Source organism: Pipra filicauda, unplaced genomic scaffold, assembly GCF_003945595.2.
Source record: "Pipra filicauda isolate LSUMZ 115617 unplaced genomic scaffold, ASM394559v2 scaffold169_size1572857_pilon, whole genome shotgun sequence".
NCBI classification, from domain to species: domain Eukaryota; kingdom Metazoa; phylum Chordata; class Aves; order Passeriformes; family Pipridae; genus Pipra; species Pipra filicauda.
This window is the reverse complement of record NW_024104206.1, coordinates 1,231,224-1,251,273: the sequence shown is the minus strand read 5'-3', so window position 1 is coordinate 1,251,273 and position 20,050 is coordinate 1,231,224. Positions and strand designations below refer to the sequence as shown.

General features: G+C 37.1%; 1 protein-coding gene across 2 annotated transcripts; it reads right to left on the bottom strand.

The window, feature by feature from the left end:
- Positions 1-444: 444 nt before the first annotated feature.
- Positions 445-19,778, bottom strand: ANAPC4 (anaphase promoting complex subunit 4). Of its 2 annotated transcripts, XM_027713797.2 has the most exons (28): positions 19,671-19,778; positions 18,976-19,081; positions 17,777-17,909; positions 16,465-16,539; positions 16,311-16,337; positions 16,163-16,207; positions 14,637-14,721; positions 14,147-14,257; positions 13,486-13,569; positions 13,140-13,226; positions 12,355-12,419; positions 12,220-12,262; positions 12,031-12,107; positions 11,762-11,862; positions 11,633-11,684; positions 11,293-11,348; positions 10,096-10,142; positions 9,131-9,187; positions 8,915-8,971; positions 8,252-8,345; positions 6,449-6,546; positions 5,889-5,950; positions 5,758-5,796; positions 5,570-5,671; positions 4,413-4,490; positions 3,526-3,696; positions 2,232-2,355; positions 445-1,852 (listed from the first exon to the last, which is right to left on the bottom strand). In XM_027713797.2, exons 1-28 carry the CDS (start codon positions 19,776-19,778, stop codon positions 1,637-1,639), a joined length of 2,400 nt encoding a protein of 799 aa, XP_027569598.1. In that variant the 3' UTR covers positions 445-1,636. The 2 variants fall into 2 exon arrangements, with proteins under 2 accessions (XP_027569598.1, XP_039235411.1); XM_039379477.1 differs by lacking the exon at positions 19,671-19,778 and having other exon boundaries at positions 18,957-19,046.
- Positions 19,779-20,050: the final 272 nt, after the last annotated feature.

The following is a 20,050-nucleotide window of genomic DNA, read 5'->3' as shown; positions in this document are numbered from 1 at the left end:
CATGGACTAAAACGACTTAGCACAAACTACAGCAAAAGAATTACTTCTAAGCCCTCCTGTGTGACAACTCTAAGTTAGACCAGAAGCAGAAGTTTCCTGGAAGAACACAAGGCCAGGTTTAAGTTGAGTGGGTTCTGTTATAGCAGCAATTTTTTATCAAGAGTTAATTGCTCTACACAGAAAATCACAGCACTTCTGAATGGGCACTTCTGGCCCTCCTGTCCTACAGTTTCATTGTGCCTTCAGCCATTACCACCTGTTAGCTGAGAATGCTGAACAGCAAGCAGCTTTCAAGGAGGCTGTTAGGAAAGGGAAAACATGAGTGTTTTAAAACTGACAGCATGTTTACCAGGGTCTCCCCCAAACAGTCCAAAACCTTCAGAAATCCACTTTAAAAAAGTTACTTAAAATGGTGTCTTTCAAAACAAGAGGATAAGTCTAGTATTGAGTTTTGCAGTGCCAAATAGCAATTTCAAAAGATTTATTTATTTTTAAAGTACAGAATGGAGCACATGCATAAGACTTGGTCCTCTCCACAAACACAAGGCACACTCACTGTTCTGAAGGAAGATCATGCATTTAGCAGCATTGTTCATTCAAAGAGATGAGTTTTAAATCAGTTAAGAATGACAGCTAATAGGGAAGAACACATTTTAGATTTCTAAACACTATTTCTAGCTTCTACTGCTTGGCACTACATCATGCCTACAGTAATGTATCAATTGCAAGCAATGTGATTATGCTGGGGGCTGTGCATGATATACAATGCCACGTCAGAATAAAAAAATATACTCTATTGTAATTTTGCATTACAAAAAATTCCAAATTGAGAAGACAGACTTTCATGAACAAACTCACAGAAACTAGGCAGGCTGAGAAATGAAACCATTTGACAAATCATGCACACACAGACAAGTGCTGTGCTGAGGTCTCAAAAACTGCATAGACTGAAATGCTGTTACTGAGGACTGATGTTATCAAAAGAGCTTTCAAAACAAGTATTTAAATGATGAGTGTTAAATTTTGTTATCTAACTAGTCTTATGATGATTTGCAATCTTGGATTTCGGTTCTACAGGAAGCTTCCATACCCATTACTAGAACACAAGGTCTGAGAAGCAAAGATTAGGCCCCAAGTTTTGTTCTTTTCTTATACCAGTTTATTTTATAAGAGTATTTGGGACTGAACAGGCTAACTACAAAAACATCAGCTGGTATTTTTCTCCTCACCTACAAAAATGGCTAATAGAAAAGTTTTCAAAGAATTTTAGCTCACACCAAAACATGTGCCAGACAAAAAAGGGTCAATAAAGGTTCCCTAGAACACAGTCTTAGCTGAGAAGCAATATAGAATTCTGACTTGACTCAGTTGCTTCAGGAGATACAGGATCCATCATCTCAGCAGCCTGAAGTGAGATTATTTTCTAACTAGTTAGATGATCTTTCAAATGTATCACTCCAGTTCATCTCCAAACACAGGGACTGTATGAATAAGGTCCCTGCCTATCGTAGCAGCCAGGATGAGTTTGAACTTGTTATCAATATTTTCTGTTCATTCTTCAATACACAATTTCTTTGTGCCATTAAAAAAATATTTACAGTTCAGTCTTGCCCTCTTATTATTACCAAAGCCTATGTCAAGGATCCAGACCGGTTTCGTGTTCTTCAGTTTCATCAGGTAGTTCTTCAGCAGAAGCACCACACATACTGTCCTGGTTTTCTGCAGGTTGAGTTAGCTCATCAGGTTCCCCAGTTGCAATCTGAGTTGCTTCTTCTTCCTCTTCTTCCTCAACTTCCCCATCATCCTCTACATCCATCTCAAACACCCTCACATGGCGGAGATTTGAACTTAGCTACAGAGACATTAAGAAGTTTCTGTTAATAAATAAATAAGTAAAAGCACCAATACTATCTTAATTGTCAGCCAATAGCTTTGAAAACAGCCTTTATCTTTGAAACAGAGGTATCCAGGGAATTAGCAACTTTTTATTGCTCTACAGGCTGAAATGTAAAGTAAGCAGATTTATTAACTTCTGTTAAAGCTTTTCCATGTTGTTCTATGAGACAACTATGACTGCATCCTGACACACTTAGAGCAGATCATGAGAAAACAATCTATTTGTTTAAAAAAAAATAAATAAAAGTTTTGATAACTCTTAAATTACCATTCTCTTCAGTCATAGCACATGTTCTTTAATAGCTTATAGGCTTGTTCAAGGATACCGCACTTACCACACAAGACACTTTTCTAATGCCATTTACAGAAACATACTGAGCTTTCATATTCTCCAGCACTCTCCACTGATTCTCCAAGAAGACAGTACATGTGGGTATCTCACCACTCCGTTCATCCAGCCTGCATAGAGCAAGGAAAAAAAACAAAGCCAGTACATAAGAAACAACTGCAATTCTAAGGAAAACCTCCAGTTTCTTATGTCTAAGTTCCATCATATAATATGCAACAAGATGAGCATTTGAAACCATCAATAATGCTTCTAGAGATACTCCAGAGTGGGGGACCCAGTTGTGGAGACACAGCATGTTCAAGTGAGATAAACACATTACCAGAAGGTGAGAAGTGTAAAGTTTGATCTTCTCACAAGAAACAGCTAGAGCAGGAGGATGAGGGTGGCTTTCTTTAAAACCTCTCCTCTCCAAGAAGAATTGTTTCTGAACACAGTCCTGGATGCCTCTCCTGACACAGAAGTTGGGCCTCCATGGCCTTTCAAAGATGCATCACTACAGTTCACTCCCACTCACAGGGACTCTATGAAGATAAACCCTGCCTATTACAGTAGCCAGGATAAGTTTGAACTTGCTCTTAATATTTTCTGTTTATTCTTCAATACGCACTACCTTTGTGGCTTAAAAAAAATATTAACAGGTCAGTATGGCTCTTTGAGGCAGAAATGCATCTTAAGCAAATCACCAGAGAAAAATATGGAGAAAAAAGTAAAAGCAAGGGAGACACAGCAACTAAAAGACTGGATTTACTGCTTGAACTACATTGGTCTTCGTGTGTGTGTGTTCACTTCTCCAGGTGCTCTCTTCTCCCTGTGACAATGCAGAGAGGTACCAATTCTGATGTTTCAAGGGTAAGCTGACAGTGTTGACTACAAGGGGGAAAGATGAAGAAATACCTGTGTATTCTTATTACAAGACAGAAGTATTTGAGCAAATATGCCAAAAACACCCTAAACTGAAGTATCCTGACCAGCGAAGTTAGCATGGTCCTAAAGAAAGGACGATTTCTGATTCTACAGGGTGTCTTCAGTTGATCCTTGCATTTCATGACAGCCAAGTACATGGATAGTATCAGTCTCAAAAAAGCAAAAACAATCCCCAAAACCCACAAAACAGTTTAGGAAGCTTCCATCTCCCCATCCTACTCTCCCTGGCACAAAAAGAATTTGTCTTTACAATATTTACACACACACAAAGCACGAGTAACTGTACACAATTAGAACATTTTCTTAACTTGCTTTTCAGTTCTGCATTTTCAGATTTGCTCTAAGTTTTTCAGTACCTTTCTGTAGAATCCCAGATGAATTTCCTATCTTGGTCCTCATCTGTGTATACTGAAGACAAGGGCAGCTGAGCCAAGATTCTTTCCTTCCCCTCTTGTTCCACATTTTCTTTCAGAACTACAGTTACGGTTTCATCATCATAGAAGTGAGCATCCAAACAACTGTAGCATCTATAAGAAAATAGTTCAGAAAGCATCGAGGAATAAAAGGGAATACAGAACTAACATATTTTAAGGTTGAACAGCATTTATGTTAAAAAGTATTCAGTAGTTAACGATGAGCTTTACTGTAAATGTTAAAAAGGTCAGTCATGCAGCTGTGACACTGAAAGCCATAACTGTGGCAGACTCCTGCATCATGCAGGAAAAATGATTCTGAAGGTAAAAAAAAAAAGCAACTTACAAAAAAAAACTTACTAGTAATCTTCACATTTCAGATGAAATGTAAAAAACGCTAAACATAAACACCAAAGAAAATTTAGAACCACAATTGAAGGTACTGAGGGCAATCACATCTAGCCTTTCTACATGATAAGGATGAACTTAGTCTGCCATATGCCTTCTAAGATGGCTACATTCAGGCATATCGATTCTTATCTTACTTCAAGAATATCACAGATAAAAGCAATAGATGCTTCCAGCTAGCTTTTGCACATGTGTTAAAGCTCTACTTTTCAACTGCAAAACTAAAATTTACTTGACCTTGAGATGAAGTGCATAATAAGACTCCCACAACCCTGCAGCTTCATGCACCTGTGCCATTTTTTACAACCTGACTCACCCAGGTGCATTAACTTAGACGTTAATTTAATGCAAAATAAATAGTAGAAAACATGATCTTTAATTCAGCAATCTGCAATTCTGGAAGAAAAATCAAGTATACTGACCTGGAGTCTGAGCTCTCATTTATACTGTTGTTCAAGATGTTTCCAAACTCTACTGCAAGAATCCCGTTACTGACAGACCTAGAACAACAGTGTTAATTATCTTGGTGACTAATTCTTTTCCATTCATGGAGAATCCAAAATCTGTAACAGCAACTGTGGTACAAAATGGTGTAAGCCTATCTAAGCTTAGCACAATACATGGCTACATGCCAAAATGACATAACCGGTGGTTGGGAACCTTTTAAATTCTTCTGCTTCTCAGGAAAACATGACTAATGGAGTCAAATGGAAAACTGCATCTGGCTTACGGGATACAGTTCTTCTTTGTTGAACTCCTGGCTCAATTATCCTAGTCTCAGGTTTGTTAAGTTACTTGTTACTCTACAGAAAAAGAGTTTGGGTTGTTTTAGGTATCAATGAGAGAGGACATATAAGTCACACCACCGGGCAGTAATTTTGTCATCAGCAGCTCTCAACTGGGAACACAAAAGATAGTTTCAACATGTGCTTTCCTTAGTAGTAAAACTGCTTTAAAAATTCGCACCTCATCACAGTTTATTGTGCCCTCAAATTAAATGACACAGATTATAAAAATGAGTATTTTACAGAGAGGAGTAGTTTTTCTTGTTTTTTAAACCCAGCTCATTTCAGTCATCCCACTGACAGAATGCAGCTTAAACAGTTGTATCAGTACAACTAGGCAGTGACAAACTGCATTGTGGACACAGAAACTCCTGAAGGTACACAAATCTAGACTCCAAAGAGATAAATTCTACTTGATGCACCCATTTTCCCTAAAAGTATTAAATTACAGGCTGCAAGGGGTTAATCAAAGGCAAAGCAACACTGGAAGCAGGATTATCCACAATTTTTCAGAAGTTTGCAGATAAAAGTAACTCTGTGCGGAGCAAAACTAAGCAAGTCTGATTATTTTTCCTTAGCCTAGAATCATCTTGGGTCTCGTGATTAGATTTTCTGAGTCTAACACAACACAAACTCCTGCTGCACTTCCTAATGTACTCTTCATTTTCTCTAGTATAAAAGAAAAACTGTATTCATGCCACTCATTCCATCTTTTTAAATAGATCCAAATTGTAACTGTCTCTGTACACACATGCCAAAGCTCACAAGCCATTTTTCCCCTCTTTTTGTCTTACCTGGAAGTGTCAGTATGTCTCCTCAAAATGTGTATTTTAGAAATAGAATTTTCTAGTATGGTGAAGAGGACATAATGTATATTGGATGTTTTGTCATTCCACCTGCAATGAAGTGGAAGAAATGAAAATTTAGATTAAGTTCTAATAACTGGTAAACTACACAGAATAAGGAATAGCAGCATACTTACAGAAATGGTAGTTTAAATAACTGAGGTGTGGAATCTTCACTGAAAAGGAAAAACCAAAACAGTTTACAAAATACTACTCGTGCATGAGCTTTAGTTGCACATATCTTTAGTTTCTTTTAGTAAAGAAATACCTTTGTGAAATTTTGTAGAGAGACAAGCAGACTGCTTGACGCACTGACCTTCCAATTACATCCTAACAAATATAAGAAAAATAGGCCATAAAATACAGGCAGGTATTCAAAATTATAGAGATTTTTAAGACAAAAAACCCTCAACCAACTAACCAAAAACCCCTGAGTACACCTGAAAGAGAAATCCACCAATATTATGCTGGAATAAACATTCCTAATGCAAACAATACTGTCACTTCATACACTTGTTTCACATTTCTTCATCATATTAGACTAATGTATTGCCAACTAACATCGTTACTTGGTACACCGCATATACACCAAGATAATTAAGATTAAAACCAGATCCCAATAATGTGGGAACAGAAGATGTGAAACAAGAAATCCCCTGCTGTGCTCTCCCCAGCCAAAGGCTTGAGACATGCCAGCAGTGAAGTTAGACTATGCCCAAGTTGTAGGCACTCAAAGATTAAAGCATCAGGCCTTGCTAAGCGTAACTACTACCTTCAGTTGACCACTATCCCTAAAAAAAGGTTACCATGTATAAAAACTGAACTTACTGCTGGCTTTTGTAAACACTGATCAATGATCCCTTCCATTTGCCTCTTGACAAAATGCAGTGATTTCTCAGGATAGTAGGGAAACAGAAGCGGACTTTCTGTAAACAAATAAAGTTAATTTAAAAAATACTTGTACCTCTATAAAAATGTATTACACCATTATTAAAGTAACAAACTGAAGTAAGTCCAGTGAAGAGTCAGTAAGATGGTCACAGGGCTAGAGCACAAACTTTACAAGAAGCAGTTGAGAGGGCTGGGTTTGTTCAGCCTAGAGATGCAATTGCTAAGACAGAACCACAGACTGGTCTCTTCAGCTGCCTCAATGACAAGCTGCAGAAGAAATCATTTTCAAAGCTGCACACAGGGAAAGAAGAAAATATAAGGTCATAAGCCCCAGCAAGGGGAATTCCAGTCAGATATAAGGAAAAAAGTTTTCACAAGGATGGTTAGTCCAAGCATGGAGCAGGGTGCCCAGAGAAGGTGAGGTCTCTATCCTTGCAGACGTACAGGACTTGACTACACAAACCTTGAATAACACAGTTTATCTTCAAAATTAGCCCTGCTTTGGTTGAATTAGATGATAGTCTAAGTTACTCCCTGATTATAAATTTTAACTCAAGTAACTCACTGGATTACAATATGAAACTAGACAAATAACTGAGAAATGAAGGTCTGCCTGCCCCTTCCACTTTTCTTCACAGCTCATTCAAAATTGCAAAGATAGAATAGCATTTACCCAAGAGCTAGAAAACAGTTGTCATAAAATATCTTGTAAAAGCAAAACAACTTCGATACTTTTTGTAGTAGCTATGATTTGGTTTCAGTACGACTGATTCCTTCTTATGAAATGAACTACTCTGTAAGAAGACATTTTGCTTTTGAGATATAACTCCTTACTTATTTATAGCCTGTTTCTTTTCCAGTATTTAGCTGGAAGAAATAATAAAAACTATATCAACCAACAAAGCCATATAAAACACCGCGAAAGGGTAGAAAGTGTCAGCAACAGAAGCATTACTTGTCCTAAAATCCTATAAATATCTCAATACTTGCCAAATTAATACCAACAAAAGCACTTACAAACCATCACAAATCTTGCGTAGTAACAGAAATGACCAGTCATCTACATATCTAAAGTATCAAACATATTTTTAAAGTATATCTAAAAATACATTTTCCAAATACTATTTTCCAAACAAAAAAGCTATCATTTCCTCCCTTTTTATTGAATTAAATAGGCAGAAAAAGGCAACTGTGGCAGATCCTATTACACAGCTTACACTGTCAAGGTTTTACAGTCTATGGTTTCTAAAGGCAAACAAGAATCATTTCCACCATCAGCTCATTATAGTCTCTTACTTCTTTTTCACCACTAATAAACAAAATAATCTCAGACCCCAGTGAAAACAAACAAGTTTGGACACTTCACCCAGGTACAACCTAAGCATAACTATTATTTTCTTGAATTGGAATTAAGATATTCTAAAATAGACATCTTCTAGGATTCCTTCCAAGTCAACACTTCGGAGACTGGTACAGAAAAACAGGGAGCTACTAATACCTAGAAAAATGGTAATAAACTGGAAAAGCAACTACCTAAAACCTGTGTAAAACTGGAAAAGCAACTACCTAAAACCTGTGTAAAATAACAAGGCTTGTTTATTTTATTCTACTCAGATGAAGACCAATGATTAGCACTGCAGAAGTAACTTGTAAGCATGAAAAAAAAAGATTACCCTTCTAAATTTCTTACATCCTATATATATCTTCGATTCACTTTTATTTTTTATGAAAGCAGATTACCTTTAAGATGAGTACTATTTTTAAGGAAGTTAAACCACTGGTTTCCCTCTGTATTAGGTGGTGATACAAGGTCATCATCTTCATCTTTCAAGTACTAGAAAAGAGACAGACATTTTTAAGACTGTAACTGAAGAATAAAGAACATTAGAATTCACCTCCAACATTGCCCCTAGCAAGTGTATTAGACACTCCCTGTTAAATTAACATGCCATAGTCTTAAAACTAGATATTCCACCTCTTCTAGAAACAGTACGAAAAATCAACTACTGCCTAAGATCACATGGTGATATTTCCATACGAAACTAATTTAAATCAAGTCTGATTTAAAATGTTTTGAAATCCAGTGATAAATGCCATAAAGACAACAAACACATTTCAGTTTTACTGAAGCTGGCTTTTACAGTTTTACTGCTGCTGGCTGCAAAGAAGTCTTGCCGTTTTCCTAAAAACACAACATGTGTAAGCTGAAACTGTAAGGCATGTTTTCAAACACTACTTTTCCTAATAATAGGGAGAACAAATAAAATGTTCCCTTTAGCCATTATTGGTATGTGCGACACAGAGCACAAGGGCCAAGGAAGAAAAGGGGACACAGCTTTAAAAGCTTCTCCATCTAAGAATTTTCTCATTTATTCTTTTTGCATCTGTTCCTTAGCTCTTTACCTGGCCAACTCTCTCCACATTGAAATATTTTCCTTTACGATTGTAAAGTTCTGGTGCCTGAAAAAATAATGCAAACAAATCTATTATTTAAACACAAAGTTAATAAGAAGTAGTGAACAAAAAGATGATTGAATTATTTTTTATAAGATTTTTCAATCAGCTCTTGGCAACAGAAATACAGTCAGATGCTGTACTTTGAAAACCAGCATCACTTACCTCATTGAAGTGTTCAGTTAGAAAATCAGCAACAAATGTGATATCTTTTTGAGTCATCTAAAAGGAAAAAAAAACAAACCCAAAAACAGTGAGAAAAGCAAAGGGTAAAAAATACACTTCAATGAGAACAGAACACATGTTCTATAGGCTGCACAAATACAGCTCCCTCAGCCCCTTCTCACAGGGCAAGTGCTCCAGTCTCCAACCTGCCTGGGAGCCCACTGCTGAACTCACCCCAGTCAGTTTTGTACAGGAGGGTCCCAAGCTGGAGCAATCGGACGAGTGCAAAATAAGGACAGTAACTACTTCCCTTGACCTCCTGGCCATGCTCTTGTTAGTACAGCCCTTGTTACCCCTGGCCACCTTTGCTGCCAGGGCACACTGCTGGCTCACACCCAGCTTATACCCTCTGACATTCACAGATCATCTCAGCAGAGCTGACATCTTCCCAGCCAGCTGAGGCCCAGCTGAGCAATAGCAGGGGGTTACCCCTCCCCAGGACAGAATCTTGCATTTATACTTGCTGAACTGTGGGAGGTCCCCACCCCACCAGCCTATCTATTTCCCTCTGGAAGGCACCTCTGCCCTCAAGCAAGGGCAGTGTGATGGTGGCTGCAAATCCAATGCAGGCATATTCCATCTCCTCTACGGGCACTGGTAAAGATGTTAAAACCCCATTCTGGTCAATTTAGTCATTTAGGGCATACAAAGAGCTGCTATACACAGAGGCCTTGCATTCACATACAGTGCACTAAAACCAGCAGTATTAACAAAGAAAACAGAAAAAATAATTCATGCAAGACAGCGTATTAGTGCGAATCTAAAGGCATGAACTTTCTCAAAAAAATAACACAGATGCTATCTTTTTAAGTTTTGGAATAGAACAAAACGAAACCTTTAATTCTGCTTTCCAGTTGAGCAAAATACAGACTACATCAGCATTTATCAGAAAATGTTATTCCTACCTTGTTCAGCTCTGGAAGCACATGATCTTCTGACATCCTCAACATCGCTGAGGGAAAAATTATATTCTTATTGCATTAATACTGTTTTCCTAATATTCTTAATTTCTCATGTCTACGTAACAAGAGATTGCCATTAAAATAGATTAATTCATCAGAAGCAAAAGAGTCTGGAACGAAGAATTACAAATTGAGACTGAAATTAAGCCTCGCTAGACCCACTAGCTTACAATACAAATCTTGTAGATTTTTATCTTTAATCTTTTCCAACTGCATTCTACCCTGAGATGAAATTATCATAAAAAGTGTTCATAAGAATTTATTCATGTACATACTAAGAGTAATAAAATGGGTATATATAAAATACATGAATACTGTCATGCCCAGAATCATGCGTTTGAAGAGAATTACACAGAAGTAATTTTAAATCAGCAAGGCTTGGATAAAATTCTGTTTAGTTTCAAAACAAGCAAATAACAGCAAACATAACACAGAACTCTGACAGTTCTGCTTTCTGTAATTTTTAAAATTAGAATTACTATATTCCTGCTAGTAAGTGCTAACAATGCATTTCTGGTGCTTTTACAGTATCTGGTAAGACCACTTAGGTTTTGTAAAGTAGTCAGTTAAAAGTTACAAACTTATTCATAATCACTTCAGAAAAACAAGCAGGCTAAAATACAGCATTCTGCGCTTCCTTCTAACATTTTCTCTGCAGCTACTCAGACACAATTGAAAGTGGCTACCAAGTGCATTCAGACATTCAGAGACTGTTTACATCTGTGCAGAACCTTACAGCTACCCAGGCTGTCACAGGAAAAAAGAGCAATTAACAGAGTAAAGGAGAATTAGACTGTACTTCAGATTTAGTGTAAACTAAATAAAGTCCTTTATTTTCTCCAAGTCGAGACCAGCAAATTGCTCATGAAGCAGAAAACAGTTTGGAGCAACACTGCAGGTCAAGTATGTACAATACCCACTCCACACAATAAGTTCAGTCAAGAACTATCAAGTTTATGATTTATGTGTTTAATAGTATAATTACTCGTCTCATCAACTGTATCCTTTCAGATGTCCAGAAATTTTCTACGATAGAAATAAATAGATGGTTATAACTAAGACTGGCCCGATTACTTGCCAACATTTCGATGCTTACAATATAAAACAGACACGGGATGATTACTATGCCATCAAGCTTACCAACATACAGCCACCGAAAAAACGCCTTGAAGTTTTTCATACTACTGTCGATAACTCTGAGCAAGAAACAACAAAAGAAATTACAAAACCTAAATGTCACAAGCTGCTCCAGGCTTAAGTCCCATTTTACTACAGAAAGGCCTACAAGCAATATCAGTTTTTTTAAAAACGTCCAGTGCAACCTTTCAGGTAAGACTATTCCTGCAGTGAGACAAGATCAAAGCCCACCACCAACAGAGGAGCTTTGTTCTTTCAGCCTCCTCTATTCCCAGCTACATGCAGCCCCTTCAATACAAAACTCATAGGAATGTTTTCTAATCTCTCCAGACTTTATACTTACTGAAGTAGCTCATTTGCCTTCAGGATGAAAGAACCAACAGCAGTAATAGCCTCTGCAAAAGAAGCCAGCCATTATTATTAAGCTTTCAAAAGTGAAATCTGATCAGGTAAGTAGCAGACACTACTGCACCTTCAATTCCAGAGGCATCTAATCCCAAAGACTCGTATTTTTGTTTCCATAAAGCCATTCCTTTCAATTCACTCAAGTGGTATAACAGAGCCTCAGAGCCACTAGGAAGGAAGAGAAAAGAAGTATAACCTTTTAGTCACCCTTTGGAAATTCATGACTTTGCTGTGTGCTAATGGTAATAGCATGATGATGCTATTATCATTTACTGTGCAAAGTGCATATATAATATGCCATTTAATCTATAATTCATTCAACATTCTGTGACTTACCTCTGCAAATGACTTATGACTAACTTCTGTATACTGGAATAGGAAGACTCTATGGACTGACCAAGTTTTTTTAAACCCTGTTAACAAAGAAATACAAGCATATAATAATTTTCTGTTAACTTACCAGAACAAAGACTAAAACACAGTGAAACAGATTGTTTTAGTATGTTTAAAAAAGTATTAACATACCTTTACTGTCAGCTGGTTCATTAGTAACGCCTGAAGTTCCAGACTGAAGAAGGTGGGGAGAGAACCAAATATGCACTTACTTTGTGTTTCTACATCAAGTGCAAATGCATACTCAGATAAAACAACAGTAACTACCTTGCTTTGCCCCATAACAACAGCTGCATAAACTCATCCTGAACAGAAGTGGTTGTATTCTTTTCCTGTCAGTTAAAATGATTGAAAGATTGGTGAAGAGATTAAATCCAGGCTACCAAATTATCTCACAAACACTTCAATTAAATTATATCGGAGGACCCCCCCATATCCTTGAATGTTGAAATCAGACTACTGAGCACTGAAAATTTTCTAGTATTTTAAGTTTTTTCAATTGTATTACCCAATAAAAATTCTAAGCAGTTTACCATCACCAAAAATCTATTTAAAAAAAATAAATCATATTATTCAATTAACTTCTGGCCATAGGCAATGAACACAAAATTTAAGTAAATCCAAGACCATCTTAATCATGGATGTTATACAAGCTCCACTGAACTAGGCTGTAAGTGTTGTTACTCAACATTTACAATAAATCAGTTTAACAATGAATAAAGTACAAAGAGCAGTTTAACAATGAATAAAGTACAAAGAGCACAACCTTAAACAGAAACCAACTGATCAACAGCCGGGCAAGCTGAAAGCCTCACTTTTGAATATCTCAGAATAAATAAAACAAAGAAGTATCACAATACAGTCATGTTTGATTGTACTCATGCATCTTCAGCATCAGAGCACCTGACACACAACAGCTTCCAGGTCGTCTCCGAACTTAGAGACTGTTAGCTGGAGACATCATGCTTAAACATTAAGATATGCGTGACATTAATAAGAAAAACAGAATTACTTCAAAAGGTTTTCCAAAAGAATGGTTAATCCCACAGTACCTGTACAAACTTTGTGAGTCGTGAGTCCATCTGCATCAGTATTTCTTCCCATGCTTCACACATGCACGTCAATGACAACTTTATATACTGTAATACAGAAACAGACATTAGTATTACTTCCTTTCTCCCCTTAGTCATCACACTCAATAACTGAATGTTACAATACAAAGGGAAGAGATACTGTAGATCTTATGTAAAATTTATTTTCAAATTCCAAGTTAGAGCTCTACATTTACTTAAAACCAACTTAAGCATCCTACTAGAAAACATTTGATTTTACTTGCATTAAGAATATCAAAGCCTGTAAGAACTGTGATATCAAAAGGACAGAGTAACATGATTGTACCTGTAACAGAGTTGAAATGTGAGTAAACTTCCGCGCCATTCGAGTTACCTCAGGTAAGTAACTTGATAATAGACTAGTGTCCAACTATAACAAATGAAACAAGAAACAGTTAACAGATGATTTGTCTTTTAAAAAATTCTAGATTACAGAAATTAAAAAACAGATTGAAAGGACCCACCGAAAAAACTGTCAGCTTTCATTCCTTTTAAGTTGATTTTAAGAGGAAAAGAGATGTAATTCAAAGAAGCAATAAATATTTTTAATTCATCTATAAAAACTCCCGATAAGGTTTCTCATTCTGGAGTTCTAACAGAATAGTTTTAAGGATGACTGTTCTAGATAGATGGGATAATGAAAAGCACTCTGTTATGCCTTTGTGTGTTGAATGAAGAAAATTTGAATAACTAACTGTAATTGAATAAATTAATGTTATTTTAAGAGTAGGATTTTAAATAATGCCTCAGATCATCACCGTCAGTCTTATGAGTGAAACCATGTTAACATCATAAATCTAAAAGCTAAACTGGGATAAATTTCAGAAAGGCTCAAAATATTATTTTATGACGTTTTTTGCAAATAATGGAAAAGCAATAAAGCTACCCGAACACAATTTAAAAAGCAGTTTTATTTTTAAAGAACATTTTAAGATTACTTTACTTGCCTGAAAATACGTTATCTCTGCTTCACTGTCTGAAGAGTCTCGTATCTCTGTAATAACTGACAGTGATTTCAAATCACTAGACAAACACAGTCCACGACAAGAACCTGCCACCTGAGGGATTCCAGTTTAAAAGTTAATAAAATATTGCATTTCCTCTAAGATGCACTTACTGCTCTAACACACTGGCATACAAAGATGATTGCAGTCAACAACATATAAAGACAAAGGGTAATTTTCAGCTACTACTCAGGAACAAAACTACTCTTTTTATTGTGAATTAACACTGAACTTTGCTTCATGTGAAACAAGATGTTAAATTTTCCAGTTAAAATGTCTTTTCACCAATAACCAATAACCCAATTAACTAGTTTCTTTAAAATTCAGTAAGCCACTCTCACTTGTGCGTGAGCACACATAAGTATATTTCCACTCAATTTAGCTGAAGTTTGGTATTTTATGAAGAAAAAATATGGAAAGGAATGGAACATACCCCATTTACTGTAGCAATCTTGAACATTCCATATGCATAAATCTCAATAAATCCTGAGCTGCCACCAAGGACAAGAGCATTAAGCCTATTAAAATAAAACTGTGTTGATAAGCATACTGAAAGAAATTCAAATACATGCAGATATAGTTCTTAATACTTATATACCAGCCCTTTAATAAATGTTCCTATAACAAATCACTGCACAAAAGGAAACACTGTGCTACTGTCTATGATCCAAGAAATCTAAAGCAAACAAAAAATTAGTTTGGATTTTATTGATCAAACCTGCCTTCTAACATTTACAGTAAGAGTATCAATTACGACATTAAGTGAGAGAAGAGGGAAAAATAGTACAATTTAGTCACAGAGTCCTTTTTCATTAACTTTATACCTTCCAGAAGAAAAAAGTAACAAGCTACAGTCCACCTACCAATACAGGCTACAAAGAACTCTTACAAAGCTATTTTGATTTATCCTAACTACAGGCAGAATAAGTTGGCCACAGTCACTCAGTGGTTCCTCAACAAAACCTCAAAGGAAATAAGCATTTGAAATGAATGCTGCAGCAACAACAGCCACAGAACTAACAGCATCAGAAACAGAAACCCAGAAATACCAGAAAATTAACTGCAATTTCTGCCTCTCACACACCTAAATATGTTGAAGCATAACGTTTCAAGAAACATTCTGTCTGAAGACAGAACTTGGCAATCACAGTATCTGAAAAACGTTTGGTTTGATTAATTGAATGTATGAAGGGAGCACGGAATCCACAAAGCTCCTACACCACAGACAGCCACATCTCTCTCTCAAGCAAGGAAATTCTACTGTAAGAAGAGGCATCAAGTCTTAAAAAAGAAAAACTCATGATAGACAGAGATGTAAATTTTGATTTAAGGAGGATGATTCTCAGTGGTTCCTTTTGCTGTAAGGAACAGCAAAAGTCAATGGAAAACAAGGCACAGACATTAAGTGCCCTCCTCAAAGCAGCACCACAGACACTGCACAAAGCCAGTCTCAGTCTGCTAAACTGCACTTCCTCCAGCTGCTCCTGGTGTGTGTCCTAATAACAGATGTTTATTCTCAAGTAACACTAATATAGCTGATTTCAGAGCTAATGTTAAGTTTAGCTTTATCACACTCATAGAGACCCCCAGGAATTCCCTGTCTATAACAAGCATCCACAAATGTCTCCAAGACCAGCTTCAGTAACATAAAATAGCCTTCAAATGCACGCCAGGGAATCTTCTAAGAAAAAGAAGATATGGCATCAACAGCAGTTGCTGATCAAGTGCCTTATAATCTCTCTAAACTGAGGGGAGACTTCTTTTTTAACAAATTCTTTGAACTTTATCTTTGTACGCGAAAAAAAAAGACATTCCATATAATTTCTCCAGGACCCTTAAAAACAATTATTAACAACTTCAAAGTAAACTCGCTTATGCATTATTTTATATTTTTGAAAACCCAACCAGCTAAACAAAAAAAAAACCCTCAACCAACAACAATGCACAGATGGATTTTACCTGACATCACCCAGAAGCTTCATAATCTCATCTGACTTTTCCTCACTGAAAATACAAACCATGTAATTAGGGCTCAGGTAGCTTGTCTCAATACCAGAAAACAAAATAAAAGAAGAAAATAGAGAGCTATAAGATGACAGTTTCTTACCTGAAAATTTTTGCAGTGGTACTGTAACTGAAAACAAAATAATTACTGTCAATAACAATGTTTGGACATCTGTAGAGCACTAAAGATGAAGAACTGAAACAACAATAACAAACGGCAAATAGTATCTTCTCAAGCTTACTAGTGTAACACTTACTTTTTTGGTAGGGCTGGTAATTTAGGCAAAAGGAGGTTTGATTCATCCTCAGCATTGTAAAACGAAGTGAGAACACTGAAAAAGAAGCAATACTGTCTTTACTACCCAAGCTGTAAAAATGAGAAGAGACTTTCTTTTTAACTTCAAAGTTAAAGCATATACTCAATACATCATGTATATCAGAGCTACAAATACCAGTGCGTAATCCCTTATGGGATTTTTAATAATTTATCAAGTGATCAAATTAATAAAAGAACTCTGAAATTTTTTTATTATTTTCACTGAAAAAAGTTTGTGTCTGCTGGCTTGGAGGCTTGCCACCAAAATCCTTCTGCATCTCTAATGCAGTTACTGACAAAGGATTTCTATTTAAACTCTGCAGTACAACCTACCCACACCTCAAAACTGCTAAAGGCACATTGTGGTGATAGGAACATTAACACACAATACTTAATATCACACCAAAGACATGCCAGAAGGATGAGACCTTCCCACAAAGAGCTAAGCCTATCCCCATCAGGAGAAGAATGTTAGAGTGATTTAAGATGCAGTTATTTTCATGCTATTTTAAGATTGGTGTTTTCTGGAGGCAGGGGGGAAAAATCCCCAAGTCAGGCTTACAATACCTCCCTCTTTTAAATAAACGTTTTATTTAATTAATTTCTTGCACTGCAATAAGGTGCACATCAGAGGTTTCCATAAGACCACAGAAGTAGGGATCATGATGTCCTCCAGCTCACAAGCGCTGCTGAGAATTGTTTAATCCCACAGAGCTCATGGTCACTAGTGACAATCTGACTTCCTGAACAACAGAATTGCCAATGGGATTGGATGTAACACCAAAGACACACCATGAAAGACCTAAACATCAAACTAAAGATCTTGAAAACACAGGTGAAGAAATACTTCAATATAATTATTCTAACAAAATAGAAGAACATAACATTACTACAATTAGTTAAATGAATTCATTGGTATTGACGTAAACTGTATCAGAAGTCAGGCTGTACAAACTACCACTAGATTAAGCAGCTTTCAAGAGGCAGGCGCTCAAGATTAGGTTACACATTACATTTCAGCATGAAGAACTATAAATTAAGGTATCAGCACTAAAAATTAGCATATGGAAAGTGTCTATTCTAAAAAAAATAAAAAAAAAAAAAGGAAAATCTTAGTCAAGTGGTGAAAAAAAGCCACAGCTATGGAATTTTGTACTATTTTATATGACCGCTTCTAACACACTTAGTATAAATTATTAATAAGGTGGGCACTACATAGCCTGTAATTTACTTCTAGAGTTTTTCAGACTCACCTGCTTTCCTCAGTTACTTCCATCCAATGCATGTATGTAATAGATAAGTCCACAGAGAAGGAATGCAAGCTTTCAGGTTTTTCTACATCACACAGAATAATCCGCTTGGTATCAGCAAGGCCAAAAGCCAAAACTAGAGAAAGAAAAATAAAATGTATAAATAACCAATGTGCAAAACTCTGTATTTTACACTGACCTAGAAAACAATGTGCCTTCAAAGCCCATTACTGGACAGTTTTCTTGGTCTGTTTACAGTCCTTTCAAACTCTCATTTGAAATCTACTTATTAAAGTTTGAACTGTCATGTTTTAGGTGGTAAATTTAAGGCAAAGGCCTGATTTCATAATTATTTACCTGCATGTTTAACTGAACATGCTTATAACACTTCTAACAACAGTTCCAATAAAGTACAGCCTTCCAATTTTGCAAATTTGGGGCCAATATTATACATAAAGATTGTCCATCAGAAAGGTTTGGGTTTTACCGCAACAGAAGTTAGGACTTACTGAGCAACTTTTGCATCACTTTCTTCCTAACTGTCTTCATCCCTAACAGCATATGGCAAGCACAGGTTTCTGTACTTATTTCCTTGTAATCACACGTAACCAGCTTAAAAAGAAGTTTCTTAGACTCCTCAGATGCCATCAGAAAACAATGTAGGCAGTTTTTGTCCACATCATGAAAGAAGATTGTTCTCATTCTCCCACCTCCAATGAATCAAAAATTAATTTCCAGCACAAGTCTATTAAGATACTAATTTCAACATTATTTCTGTTGATAAAGGTGTTTCTTTCTCTGGTCTATTACGAGAGCAATTTTAGCCTCTGAAGTTTTGCCTCTGCCAAATAAACTGAGCTCTTCAATCAATCCTGATTAGACAGCCAGCCTCTTTCTCTTCCAATAAACTTTGCAGTTCATACAAAAATATTCTGCTTAGTTAGGAGGTTGAAGTTTTGCTATACCCTGAAAAGCAGTATTTTAGACATAAATCTGTCTTGCAAATCTTTCTTGCAGTTGCATTCAAAAGTGTTAATCTCACTATTACTGTGAATGAACCTACATAAAACTGAGCCATCCTCCTCTTCAAACACAGTTAACTTGAAAATTTCCTTTGCAGATAAAAGGTATCACCACCACAACATTCATGATTTCCCATGGGATTTTTATTGTACCATGTCACCTTGTATACTTGACATTACTTTTGCCATCTGGTCTCCAAGCAAGAGCGGTCACTTCTTTTCCTGTATTTTCATTTGGAGGTAAACTCCACACTCGTTGAAAGTTTGCAAGCCGATGAAGTAAAACCTACCAAGCAAATAAATACATCGAAGACAAACTTAAACCACATTCTCCCATTAACACCACTCTGTAATTCACTTCAAGACGCACTTTTTTAACCAGTTTTTAATAACTCGTGTGGCAAATACCACCTACTCCTCTAGCAGATGATTCACTCCTATGTTCTTTTAGAAGGTAGCCCAATGTTTACAGCACTACAGAGAAATAAGCTGAGCCTTGAACAAGGATAAAAGCCAGTAACAACTGCCTCTCCAGCAGACAGCCCGAAAGCACAACAGTCTTGTCTTCATGCATGACCACATGCAGAAAAAAAACTTGACCATTGATTTAAATACGAAATTTCACGTGCTTTAAAATCCCACAAATGCAGGCAAGGAGCGCATCGCGAGTGAATTTGTTTGGAAATTAGACTGTAAAGAGGGAAGGGGCACTAAGAATTAAGCAGCTTGATTTAAAAAAACCCCTGCTCTTCCTAAATGCTTGGCCAGGCTTACAGGAAGGATGCCACAAGCAGCAGCACAGGCATCTGGCCTGCAGGGAGAGGCAGGGCCCTCCTTCCGGCGGCAGCCGCTGTTCCCTCGGCCCCCGCACTCACCTCCCCCGCCCGGTTGGCCAGGGCGATGAGGTCCCTTTTGGGGGACCAGCACATGAACACGACCTCCTGAGGCAGCTGCTTCTCGCCCACCTGCCTGAAGGCGGGCATGGCTGCGGGGCTCCGAAGCTCCCCGGGCCCTTCCCGCCCGCCGCCCTCCGCTCTCGCTTCCGGGGGCGGCGCCGAGCCCGGGCGGGCGCAGGGGCGGGTCAGGCTCCTCCTGCTCCGCCCTCAGTAAGCTTACTAAATACCTTTTTTTTCCTAGCCTCTTTTCCATTTGGAGAAAAATTTTTTAAAAACACAAAACCATTTCTCTGAGAGGACTGTAACTAACAGAGCTTTGTTTCCCAACAATTTTACCTTTCCATCGTCTACCCTCACTT